The sequence below is a fragment of the Spodoptera frugiperda genome, chromosome 30 (assembly GCF_023101765.2).
Source record: "Spodoptera frugiperda isolate SF20-4 chromosome 30, AGI-APGP_CSIRO_Sfru_2.0, whole genome shotgun sequence".
In the NCBI taxonomy this organism is placed as follows: domain Eukaryota; kingdom Metazoa; phylum Arthropoda; class Insecta; order Lepidoptera; family Noctuidae; genus Spodoptera; species Spodoptera frugiperda.
This window is the reverse complement of record NC_064241.1, coordinates 4817965-4831759: the sequence shown is the minus strand read 5'-3', so window position 1 is coordinate 4831759 and position 13795 is coordinate 4817965. Positions and strand designations below refer to the sequence as shown.

General features: G+C 41.2%; 2 protein-coding genes across 2 annotated transcripts in view; one reads left to right on the top strand and one right to left on the bottom strand.

Annotated features, from left to right (window-relative positions):
• LOC118269840 (suppressor of lurcher protein 1) overlaps positions 1 to 13795 on the top strand; it is a 436792-nt gene that overhangs the window by 145404 nt on the left and 277593 nt on the right. The gene's annotated exons all lie outside the window — the stretch shown is intronic.
• LOC118269843 (uncharacterized) lies at positions 11258 to 11754 on the bottom strand. The gene has a single exon (XM_035585177.2). The coding sequence runs from the start codon at positions 11703 to 11705 to the stop codon at positions 11292 to 11294; it is 414 nt and encodes a 137-aa protein (XP_035441070.2). The 5' UTR covers positions 11706 to 11754; the 3' UTR covers positions 11258 to 11291.

The following is a 13795-nucleotide window of genomic DNA, read 5'->3' as shown; positions in this document are numbered from 1 at the left end:
GGCTCACCACGTATTACATGGGACCTTTTTTTTTTTTTTTTTTTTTCAGGGGGAAAATCATCCAATGACTTCTCTCGCCAGGGCAAAGCGAGAGGGAGTGTCAGACTCTTACTGACTAAAAACCACCCCGTTCCTACTCCTGCTTGTCGAGCCGGAGCCCCGGTAAACCCGCTAGGTAGTCCGCAGCTCCGGATTAAGCATCAGCCCTACTGGGCCCCATCTGTGGTGGTCTGATGGCTCTTTGAGGCGCGCGCGGAACGCAACGCGCCGCACGCACGGGTCTGGTTCTGGTCGGGCGGCGAGCTACCCTTGCTCGCCGTCCGCAGACCCGCACTTACGGTGGCCGGAGATCGTCACGCGATCCCCGACGCCCGGAGTGTCTTTCGCGTCGGCTAGGGCGTGAGGAAGTTCGTTCCCTCACGCGTCCCGCCTCCTCCTTAGCTAGCATAACTGCTTCGCAGAAGGAGGAGACGGCATCCCAGTCCCCCTCGCTCCGCACCATGGTCTGAACCAAAGCCGGACGCGAGAGGTCGCCGTCGCCGATCACTTCCCTGAGGGCACGGCGGTGCTCAGCCCACGCAGGGCAGACCGCAACCGTGTGTTCCACCGTGTCCTCCGGGCGGTCTTCGCAGTGATGACACCCGGGCGTTTCCTCCCGCCCAATCAAAAACAGGAACCTACCGAAACTCCCATGTCCGGTAAGCACCTGCGTCAGGCGGTAGGTGAGGACGCTATGGCGCCTCTCTAGCCACTCCTCAAAGAGGGGACTTACCGCTGCAATGACAGCGAGCCCAATTACATGGGACCTACAACATAAATGTGAAATGTGGGTGTATATTGTAAAGTGGCATTACGTGTCATAATGTAAACTGCCTACCCCTTCTGGAATAAAAGGCTTGACGTTATAAAAAAAATACATTGGAACATCATACAATGTATCTAGACACACGGCAGTGTGTCCGCCAAGTTCGAGCAAAAAAACCGACACACCGGCCGTGGGTTATATTACACGAACCATTTCGGGCCAAGTTCGACCCACCTATAACTCAAGATCTATTTTATCTACGCATATTAAATTTCTAGTATCTATTGAGATCTACTTACTTATCTAAAATACAAAATTTCATTAATGTACCTATTGTAGATCTTGAGATATTGACGTCAGAAAATCGCTATTTTTACTATACACTCACTGACTGACTCACTCACTCATCAAAAACCTAGACCACTTCCAATAGTCGTATTGACTTGAAATTTGGCATGGAGGTAGGTCTTTAGGTGAGTTCCTCAGTTAAATGTTTGTAATAGAAACTTAGCTAAACTTGTTTATGATATAACTTGGCAAGTTTTAATAGAAAATGATATACTTGACTCATTGCGTTTAGTAGGTTTATAACAAAGTGTGTGAAAACTTGCCAACTTGTTATATCATTTTTAACTGAGGTCTGTGTATGGAACTTGGTACTTATTTAGATCTCACTTCTTTTATAGGCGAAGCATTCCAATATTATCGAACTTGGCATCCTTTCACATTTATGTTTTGGGTGGGATTAAATTAACAGAATCAATTGGCATAGTACAACGTGAATAAAACACCAATAACCAAACATTAAATTCGAAAAAGAAACATTATTTTCTAGAACGTTCTATTAAGAAATAACAAAGTAGAAAGAATCGATCTTCATCGCCGCGATCTGTAATCTCTCTAGCTTCCTTCACTTCCATATTTCATTCACATAACTTTCATTCACTTGAACTCGATTCGAAGCGCTCATTTTTCATTGCTGCGACTCGTACTTGCAATTCATGCTCGGAACGTGCAATAAGTACTAAAACCTTCACTTATATAACTTACTTTAGTAGTTTATAGTGTTAAATGAACAAAGCTTGATAAATTAACAACTGTTTCGTTTGTAGCTTTAAATCCTAAAATTGTTTGTTTTCTAAAATCCTAAAAAGTAAGGTCTGGTCACGCTATGATGGAACTACAACGGTTTTTAAACACTATGTTCATAAAATATGAAACCGAATGCAAGCGGCCTAACTTTTTCATAAGAGGAAAATTATCCAAAGACTTCTCCCGCCTTAGGTGAGGCGGGAGGGAGTGTTAGACACTACTGACCAAAAACCTCCTCGTTCCTTCTCCTACTTTGAGTTGGAGCCCCGGTAACCTGTTACGTTGTCCGCAGCTTCGGACGTTATCCGCACTTACCATTTTGTCCGGCGACTGATTTTAAACTCGTGAAATACTACGAAATCGTGTAGTTCAGAGACTTCAAATTTTGTAGTTCATAAAGAACTTAGCTAAACTTGTTTAAAATATTTTTGTTATAAATTCAATTTAGAATTACAGTCACACATAGTACTTTTCTGAATCTCTCCAGCAAGGCCAATATGTACACTTGTACATTGTATAGTAACTAACTACTATCAGATTTTATACAGAATCGTTTTAAATATTAATGCAAAAGTCAACCTGAATAAAGGTTTACAAAATTAATATTTAGTTACCTCTTTCAGTTTGGCGTGGTGGCTGGGCAGCCGACTGCCGCGCAATGTCTAACGGGTTCGATGGCACGAAACAACTCTTTGTGTGATCCACAAATTTTTGTTTCGCGTCTGGGTGTCATGCGTACCTATGTGAACTTGTATTGTATGTTTGTAAACGCACCCACGACACAGGAGAAAATCCTTGTGAGGGGTATTTCAAAAATAATGTTTATTAAAAATTTACTAATCTAGGTTTCAGAAGCCTAAAAATCGTCCTAAATTGTTTGTGCTGTTCTACAGCCTGTGGATGTCCCAAATTTAATATTCAATTAGGGACCATTGGCCCATTCATCAGTTTGGACAGACAGCCAAATAGGTTTTACTGGATGAGACTACGGTCGAGCTTATTCGGTAATATTTTTCACGTAGTAAATAGAATATTATTTTGAAGTGTTTTTTACACGAAAATTGAAAATAGAATTCGTGTGTTGTGCTATTAGACATCTTTGTATAAGAACTAAAAACAGACAATTAATATGTTATTTCAAATCAGGTCTCCGATTGTATTTAAATTGAGCTGTTAAAAATGAAGTGTCAAATTATTATACTTTTAAAACTATTGTAAAAAATAATAACAAATTCGATTCTATAGAAACGTGAAATGCAATAATAGTTAGTAACCAAACCATAACAAACAAACAAAAAACAGACACATCAAAGAAATAAAATGCTAAGCAGATAGTGGCGAAGTTGATGCCTGTCCGCAATTTATTAGGTCGACTATAAATCTTCTTTTACGATGCTAAGCAGGCAACTTCAGTCTTTCTCTGCCGTTTGAGCTCACGTGTTCTTAATTCGATTGCTTTAACGTTACAGTTAACACTCTGTTTAGTTTATTTATCTATGTACTAGTCTCAACCATATGCTGCCTGTCTGTATACTCACGGCATCAGTGAAGAATACTTTTGTCATTATCTTTTCTCCCTTGCGTATTTTGTAAAAGTCATCGATCGCCATTTCCATAATATAAAAAACATAGCTTAATTGATTCCGTTTCCTCCAGTGCTAAGCTATGTATACTAATGAATATGATTGGTGAAAGCTTTACTGCAGGAAAGCATTACTGGAAGAAACGCACCCTAAAAATGAGCAGACAATAGTGGTCGCTTATCAACCCGATACTTCTAAACTGTGATCTTCAATCCATTTCCATAGTGTGGAGAAATACTCTATTGTGAAAAAGGGCCGATCTAGTTTATTTATATCAATGTACATGTCTCAAAGATAAAGTGTGTAATGGACACGATCTGCGTAATTTATGTTGTTTGTAAGAGGAGCAACGTTTTACATTCATTTATTTTGGGCAACTGTCCCGTCGGTTTTGTGGTCACAAACACGCTTTTAGTTTTGGGTATTTACAAATTGAAAAGATAATTTAAGTGTTTACATTAAATTACTTGTTGTTTGGATCACCTTTGTAGGACTTAAAAATACCAGTAGTTGATAATAATGAAATGTAGGTAATGATGGTAGCGCATTTGTTGCAGCTTAAGCTTATACATCGAAATACTTTCAATAGACTAGACAATACACCATAATGGGGATAATGAGGGGTGTGAAAATTAAATAACTGTTGAGTCTGTTGAGTGTAAAAAATATTAGATACTTACGTATTTTTATTTTGTCATATACCTACGATACTTGGATAAAACAAATCAAAGTTTAGGAGTGGGAGCAATTCTACGTTTAAAATGTACCTAGAAGTGACGTAACGCGATATTTCAAATCGATATATCTTTGAAAGGATTTGTTAGCGTAAGAAAATAAAAAATGCGTGTCTTATATTTTAAAATAATCTACAAGATAGACATTAAAATAAAAATTAGTCTATAACATGCATGCATGCATGCAACATGTATATGTGTGCAGATACCGTAGTATCTTCACACATATACATGTAATAAGTGCTGTACGGGTGTATGTACACCTACGGGTGTACATAGTACTGCGAGGACCGCCCGGAGGACACGGTGGAGCATAAGGTCGTAGAATGCCCTGCATGGGCTGAGCACCGCCGTGTCCTCAGGGATGTGGTCGGCGACGGTGACCTCTCGCGTCCGGCATTGGTACAAGCCATGGTGCGGAGCGAGGGGGAATGGGATGCCGTCTCCTCCTTCTGCGAAGCAGTCATGCTAGCTAAGGAGGAGGCGGGGCGCGTGAGAGAACAAACCTCCTCACGCCCCAGCCGTCGCGAGAGACACTCCAGGCGTCGGGGATCGCGAGACGATCTCCGGCCACCGTAAGTGCGGGCCTGCGGTCGGCGAGCAAGGGTAGCTCACCGCCCGAAAAGAACCAGACCCGTGCGTGCGGCGCGTCGCGTTCCGCGCGCGCCTCAAAGAGCCATCGGACCACCACAGATGGGGCCCAGTAGGGTTGATGCCTGATCCGGAGCTGCGGACTACCTAGCGGGTTTACCGGGGCTCCGGTTCGAAAAGCAGGAGTAGGAACGGGGTGGTTTTTAGTCAGTAAGAGTCTGACACTCCCTCTCGCCTCGCCCAAGGCGAGAAAAGTCATAGGATGATTTTCCCCCTCAAAAAAAAAAAAAAAAAGAAAGGTGTACATAGTACGGAATATAACAGAAAAGATCAAAGTCAATATTAGTACTACTGAATACTTAATAATCACAAAGAAACTTTTCTGTCCACTTTCGTGCTCGTTAATAAAGCATATTATTAACTACACCAATTAAGTCTATGAGGTTTCGAAGAACCAACTTATGGGGCGAATACGTCCAAGCAATTATAGACCTAACAAACATCTTATTACAGGTGCTGTTCGCTTTTATGAAAAACAATATTGCGTCGTATATTTTCTGTATTAAGTTATAATAAGGAGAATGTCGTTCTTTTATGAGTTCATTGTCAAATTTTGTCTTTGTTTTGGTCGTAAAGTTGGGGGAACTATAAGAGAAGAAGTTTCCAAGCCGGGTTTATAGTTATTAATTTTTTAAGGATGAGTTTTGTGTCATATCGTGGAGGTGATGGTAAATAACTTTGATATTTAACGGGTTGGTGGAAGTCATCTAAAGATGTTAACCAATATCTTATTATATTTAACCAGAGTTCAGTATTTATGATTTTAATAATAAAAGTTTCAGCAACATATAACTGCAATACATCGGTTTCATTTTGTTGTTACTGTTTTTTTTAAACGTTGCCCCACACTAGGATTTTTTCTTGTGTCGTGGGTGCGTTTACAATCATACGAGTTTATACATATAGGCATGACACTCAGACCCGAAACAACAATTACTGGATCACACAAATTGTTACTCCGTGCGGGAAACGAACCCGCTACACGTTGTACGACAGCCAGTTGCCCAGCCACCGCGCCAATCGTGCAGACTATTGGAAGGAACTAAAACTGGAATAAAGTTGTAGGTACCAATTATTTGAAACCGTAATAACTTACCTCATTTCAAAAACTTTACCATATCAAGTTCTAATAGGCATAATCCTATTACCACTCTTGATTGAAACATGATATATGAATGAATAATTAAAGTTTAATGGTTCGTTCAAAATCACCCCACCATACAAGTTTCGCTTTATGTTCATCTAATTAGGAAGGCTCAAAACGTCTAACTTGTTGGAAGATATGTACAATTTGCCTAATGACTTCGCTAATCTGAAGCTTGCATGAGTGGAATTAGAGTCTTGTTTCTGGATTAAATATTATTCGATTACGGAATACACGTTTTTGTTCCTTCTGTTATTTTTTTTCTGTTTTTGTATGTATATTTGCAGTGTTTCCACCGTGATGTGCTATGCTACGTTGCTGTATATGCGTTTGGCTTCTACTAATCATATTCATTGGTACACATAGCTTAGCACTGGTGGAAACGGACTCAGCTAAGCTATGTTTTTTATATGGAAAGATGCGTGCTATGGATGTGGAACGCTCGTTCCATAACTTCGGAGGTGCTCACCTAGCTTTATTTACGGACAGACTGACGGACAATTCAACTTGACGTTTAAAACGTGCCTAATTTAGGATTCATTGAAATAAAAGCTTTGACTTTAATTTTGAGTGGAAATATATTTTGTAGATTATTTTTGGCAACCTGCCAAAAGCAAATCTCTGTATCAGAGTAACACTTTATACCACAATAATCCTCAACCATATCCATAACTGATTTAACAACAAACGACAATAAATACTTCAGTCATACTTTTATCTTTAAACCATTGAAATATCATACGAATCTCTTTCCTTCACTAGTATCAGCTGTCGTCTTTGCGTTCACTAGCTTTCCATTCGTATCATCTTTCACACGCGACTGGTTTATCGTACTATAGGAATAACTATTGTCGTTGTTCTGTACACTTACTGTATTGTAGGTAATAGATATGACGACTTAAAAATACTATTGGAAATCGAACAATTTCTGATAAGTTGTATTTCTTGTTGCTCGTATTGAGTCTTAGTTGCGATTTATATTTATTTTTCTTAAGAATCAGACTGATTTCTTGTTTGCTATGAAAATCACCTGGATAGTGACTTTTTTGTTTTTCAAGTGCTATCAAGGAAAAGGTCGTAGGGAATTATTTAAATAACAATTAGTAGGAAAAACATGTACATTCTCCTTTCTCGCGATTTCCTTGCCAAGCCAAGCAGAACTGTTAAGGTTAAGAGTAAGTTTGAGAATTAGATACCAGTCAACCATTTAGATAGCAATCCCATCAAAATAGATCACGAACATAAATTCTCTAACAAAATAATATAGAAGCCAACTTAAGAGATTCATCAAGCTACAACTTCTAATCGCCAAGTCCAAGATCTGAATCACGAAGTCCTTTTATGACAGAAGTTTCTGATGTCAGACAATGCGGCCTTAAGGACACAATAATTGTGCCCTCGACGATTAAAACAAGGGCCCCATGTTATGTTAATTGTTTACGTGACAACCCTAAGAATGTACTAAATATACTAAACGCTTAGGTGACGTGGTAATTACGGAATGATTTGTGAGAACGGAATCCTGACTATGATAAATTTGAAGCTATTCTTAGGATACAGGTGAGTCTGTTGTTGTTTTATTTATTGGAGTTGCCTTTTCTGAACAGGTATATCTAAACCAATATGTAGTCATCAACACATGACATAAGCTTCTTTTTTTAAGGGCGGAAAATCATTCAATGACGTTTCCCATTTGGGCGAGGTGAGAAGGAGTGTCAGACTCTTACTGACTAACAACAACCCTGTTCTTACTCCTGCTTTTCTGGCTGGAGCCCCGGTAGGTAGTCTGCAGCTCCGGGTCAGAAATACATGGCATGCTTGGATGGTAGATTTGCAAAAGCTGGTAGTTTAAATACACGAAAAACAAAAATCAAAGCTTAGCTAGGTCTAAAATGAAAATAAAATCCACTATCGTTGGAATTTTAATATTAACACACAAGGTAAAAAATAAACGTATATTTGTCAATTTGTTATTTCAAGCAGCTTGACGAAAGGTAAATAACTACGTTTACAGTACATAAACACACGTATTAAACTATTTACACAATCCCTGTTATTCAATTGTAGACAAAGAGCAAATACTCCGTTCGATCGAACTTTTAAATTCGTGTCAATGAAAATTCATACAGAATTTCTGTATTTGTATATTTTAACTAGCTGATGCCCGCGGCTTCGTTCGCGTGGATTACGGACTTTGTGACTAATAAAAGTAGCCTTAGTAAATCAGCTACCTGTATATAAATGTTTAATATTTGGCTTCGGCACGAATGGGCCGGCTCGACCGGAGTGATACCACGGCCTCACTGAAAATCAACGTGAATCAACGATTGCGTTGTTTTTCTTTGTGTGTGTATGTTTCCCCATAGATTATACCATAAAAATTGTCTTTATTTAAATACATTTATTTCTTAACCTAATATTGCCCTTAACTGTGACTTGTACTGTCCAACACATTTCATTTTGAAGTCTCAACCTACAATGTTATACAAATTAGGTAATTATGCCTACATCATACATATATTTCACTAAAATAATAATTAATTTAATTATTCTATATCTTCACATCACCCCTAATTACCGTTGTTAGATGTTTTCAAAATACTTATTATAATGTCAAAATCAAGATAAGAAATCTAATTTACATTTAGTAGATGTGACTTGTTGAAACATTTAACACTAAAACATATTACACTTTCAGTAAACTGATTTACATATTCATCGCACGAAATGTTTCACAATTTCGAAAGCTTTAATTTAATAATCAGAATATTTGAATATTTTATATTGACTTCTTAATGTCATTGTAGTGATCAGTAGGGGTATACCTTACAGTAGATACCTACACTTATTTATTTATATCGTAGTGAGTTTCATGAACACTGCATTTTTTTCTTAGTCGTTACACTCTTACCTCGCGGATGGCCAGTTCGGCTTCCGTAGAGGGCGCTCCACGGTGGACGCCATCATGCGCGTAAGAGACCTCACGACGGGGAATGCAGTTTCCAGGGGTAAGGTCGTTGTGGCGGTGTCTCTGGACATCGCCAACGCTTTCAACTCACTACCTTGGAGCTGCATACTGGAGGCACTCCGGTACCACCGGGTGCCTACCTATCTCCGTCGTGTTATCGAGGCCTACCTGATGGATAGGTTTGTCACCTACCCCGGTCACCAAGGTGAGTGGAACCGGCGAGAGATGTCGCGCGGTGTTCCACAGGGTTCGGTTTTGGGGCCGCTCCTGTGGAACATTGGTTACGACTGGGTGCTGCGCACCGACCTCCCGAACGGCGTCAGCGTAGTCTGTTACGCCGACGACACGCTGGTGCTAGCGCACGGGAGGTCGCACCAGGCGGCGGCCAATTTAATGGCGAGAGCGGTTGCGACAGTTGTTGCAAGGATCCGGCAATTGGGACTCGAGGTGGCGCTCCACAAGTCCGAGGCCATGTGTTTTCATGGCCGCGGGAACGCGCCACCTCCGGATGGGTCCCAAATAACGGCAGGAGGGGTTACCATCGGCGTCGAGACGACGATGAAGTACCTAGGACTCGTCCTCGACAGTCGATGGAACTTCGTGGAGCATTTTCGACGTTTGGCTCCTAAGTTGGAACGGACGGGGGCTGCACTTAAGCGGCTCCTGCCCAACCTCGGGGGCCAAATGCCTCCTGCCGGAGGTTGTACGCGGGGATCGTGCGGTCCATGGCCCTCTACGGAGCCCCTGTGTGGGCGCCGAACCTGATGCGGCGGCCAGCCCGGGCGCTGCTCACGTCCCAGAGGGTCATGGCCATTCGAGTGATCCGCGGATATCGCACGATCTCCGGAGAGGCGGCCAACCTCCTTGCCGGACTCCCGCCGTGGGATTTGGAGGCGAAGGTGCTCGCGCGCGTCTTTAGTTTGCGCGCCGACGCGCGTCGCCGGGGCGAAACTCCACTGCCGCGCCAGATTAGTGCGTGGCGGGACGAGCTCCGGCGCGATCTCATGGCGGAATGGCAACAGCGACTGTCGCAACCGAGGGCTGGGCTCGCTGTCATTGCAGCGGTAAGTCCCCTCTTTGAGGAGTGGCTAGAGAGGCGCCACGGCGTCCTCACCTACCGCCTGACGCAGGTGCTTACCGGACATGGAAGCTTCGGTAGGTTCCTGTTTCTGATTGGGCGGGAGGAAACACCCGGGTGTCATCACTGCGAAGACCGCCCGGAGGACACGGTGGAACATACGATTGCGGTCTGCCCTGCGTGGGCTGAGCACCGCCGTATCCTCAGGGATGTGGTCGGCGACGGCGTCCTCTCGCGTCCGGCACTGATACAAGCCATGGTGCGGAGCGAGGGGGACTGGGATGCCGTCTCCTCCTTCTGCGAAGCAGTCATGCTAGCTAAGGAGGAGGCGGGGCGCGTGAGAGAAAGAACCTCTTCACGCCCCAGCCGTCGCGAGAGACACTCCGGGCGTCGGGGATCGCGCGACGATCTCCGGCCACCGTAAGTGCGGGTCTGCGGACGGTGAGCAAGGGTAGCTCGCCGCCCGACCAGAACCAGACCCGTGCGTGCGGCGCGTCGCGTTCCGCGTGCGCCTCAAAGAGCCATCAGACCACCACAGATGGGGCCCAGTAGGGCTGATGCCTAATCCGGAGCTGCGGACAACCTAGCGGGTTTACCGGGGCTCCGGCTCGACGGGTAGGAGTAGGAACGGGGTGGTTTTTAGTCAGTAAGAGTCTGACACTCCCCTCGCCTCGCCCAAGGCGGGAGAAGTCATTGGATGATTTTCCACCCTAAAAAAAAAAAAAAGTCGTTACACTCTTGGCGGAGTACTTATTTCGTCCAGTAGGTGTTGGTGGCAAGTTTTACAATTCGTCGCCACTCCTAACGCCTTCCTCGTGCATTGGATACTGGATTTAATCCCTCGCAAATACTATCATCTGATTGATAAATGTAGGAGCAACGACCTCATGACTAACCTAGACCCCTCCCCGCATCATCTCCATTAATGTCGAATTTATTACATGACATAATATCATGCACTTAAATCCTCGAAGTATACGATATGATAACCCACTTTTCACTAGTTATGTTATGAGTCCCATGCAGCAAGAAATGAGCCTAATGAAAGTCATCTCAAAATGTGAAATGATATTTAGTGTTTGTATTCCAACATTATAAAAACCATTTTAAAAGATACAATAGGTAAGTAAAATATTATTATATTACGTCTTTATATTGATCGATGGAATGTATCTAAAGGTTTAATAAAAAAAGTCACAACAAACAGTTATCAATTTTATTGCACAAAAACATTATTTAATAAGGCCGAACACAATTGCTCTTGAACGACGCTACAATATCATCAAAAGTGTAAGCATCAGAAATCACAGGCGCATCGAAGAACGGATCAGTTGGCGCAGAACTGGATCCTCCCGAAAGACCACCAGAACTCGGGTAGACGTGGAAAGCAACTGGGTACACATAGTTCTGTTCATACGTCACTTCACCAGCAGAATTCCAAGTCATCCTCTGAATTTGTCCATTCCAGCGCACCACCACCGAAGGATAGGCATCACCACCTTGCAATGTGCGGAATTTGCATTCGAACTTCAACGGCGGATTCTTCACATCACTGCTCTCAGGCACGACAATAGTTTCTGTCTGCTGTGCCACTCTCCCCTCACACAAGTCAAATACAAACAATAACAACAGAGGAAATAAATACTTCATCTTGACTCTGTAAAATGACACCGGTGACTGAAGCAAATTTAATGTGGACCATTCCATTTCACCACGCGTAAACATCATTAGATAAGGAGGGTAAGAGTCAAGTTAATGTGTTTGTGTAAGATAAAACTATCGCTTTATATCTCTGCCAAATGTCGAGTTTAATGTTTTTTGTTCACGATAGTAAAACTGGTGGCATCTTAACTTACAAGGTTTGTACTGCATGTAGGTAAACAGGAATAGAACAATTCCTTTTTGTGATTGGTGACCGCTATGACTGAAATAATAAGAGAGAAAAAGAAATGTTTTTTACTTGAGTTAGCATAAGAATGATTATTATAATAACAGTAGATAACAGCATTGCACAAATATTGCAGCTTTATAAAAGAAACAGTTTATTTAAATACATCACTTAACTTAAATTGCAAACTTAACAAATTTCTATCCCATTTCGCATTAAAACAATTAAAGTTTTATGTAGCAGCGAACAGAATCTTCATCTACTGTGAAGATTAACGCATAGTCTGGCCCAATAGCGCGATATCCTAGGAAACTTTAGATCGTGACTTAGTATAGTTCGGTCCATAAAGCATTTTGGTTCCGCGGCTAAGTTCACCGGGCGAAAGATCAAAAGGAAGCTCGAATGTTGAGCGGGAAATGGTTTCAATTAGCCAGTTTGTGTTCTAGGTTTAAACTTAAGATTAGATTACTATCTTTAATGGTTTTTAGTGCAATTTTTGTAAGCGTTCTTCTTTATTGTGTGCGTTCTTAAAGATACATAATATTATACACATTGATTTACTTCGAAACTGAAGTCGGCTTGATAACACAATGTTCTTGTATTGTTTCTGGAAAATAGATATATACATTTTCTTTTAAATCAAGAATTTATGAAGATTCTACCGTTACTAGCTTCTACCAGTAGCTTCGCCTGCGTTCTCGGGTTAAACACTAATTCATGTGTTATTATTTCAGTATATGTAATCTATCAATCCATCAAGTAAGTTTTCATCTATGAATCTATGAATCCATCATATTCACATAAAAGAAACCTACTATCTGGGGTCTGCGGACTGCCTAGAAAGGCTTCGGCTCAACAAAACAGAAGTAGAAACGGGGTAGTTTTTTGTCATTAAGAGTCTGACAAAGACATTAAATGGTTTTCCCCCTCAAAATAAAAACGTTTTATACTACGTAAAATAATTCTGAATCTAGATTATCACAACAAACTTCATCAGCACAGTCGATATTGATCAAGCAAATTTATAGGCAGCCTAAGGTTAGTAGCACGAAGGCTGTTTCCAGTTATATTGTGTAGAACACCTTCACGACGCGACGTAGATAACTTTGTAGCGAGAATGATTGTGTTAATGCTACAGTCTTACACAGTTAGGTACAGAAACGTGATATAATTGTAGCGACTGAGAATTGTCTCGCGAATGGGTCTAATGTTATCAACTTAATTTTGTCTCTTACTTTGAAATGTTTTAGTTTAGATAAAGGTCTATTTATCTTTTTGTTTAAGTTTAAAGGTATGTTTTTTTTGTTTGTGTTTGGGATAATTGAGTGTCGTTGAGGTGTTATTATTATTATTAGGCTAGTTTGAGTTTTAAAAGGTCATGAAATAAACTTACTAGAGGTGCGAACTACTGAGTGTGTTACCGGGACTCTGGCGAAGTAGGTACGAGGATTTTTAGTAAAGATGAGTCTGACTCCGTCATGCCTCATCCTTGGCAGAAAAGCCATTGGATGATTTTGCCTCACCGTTGGCAGGAGAAGAAATTTGGATGATTGAAATTTCGTAAAAAAATTGGACTAAACTTTATGAAAAGTTTGTTATTACAGTGATTATTTCAGCAACCAATAATAATTTTAATATCTCGTTGGTTGTTAGGCAAAAATGTAATTATTTAATGTAATTTTATCAGTGTTTTGGGTACAAATTGTACATCAATTTTCCTTTTGAAGAGAAACAAATTGTTTTCGTTCTCTTTTCCTTTTATTTATACCTAGTGTAAATCGTCTTAGAACAAATTAACATATACCTACGTGGAACGATCAGCAATAGCTATAAAGATGTTTAGTACTAACAT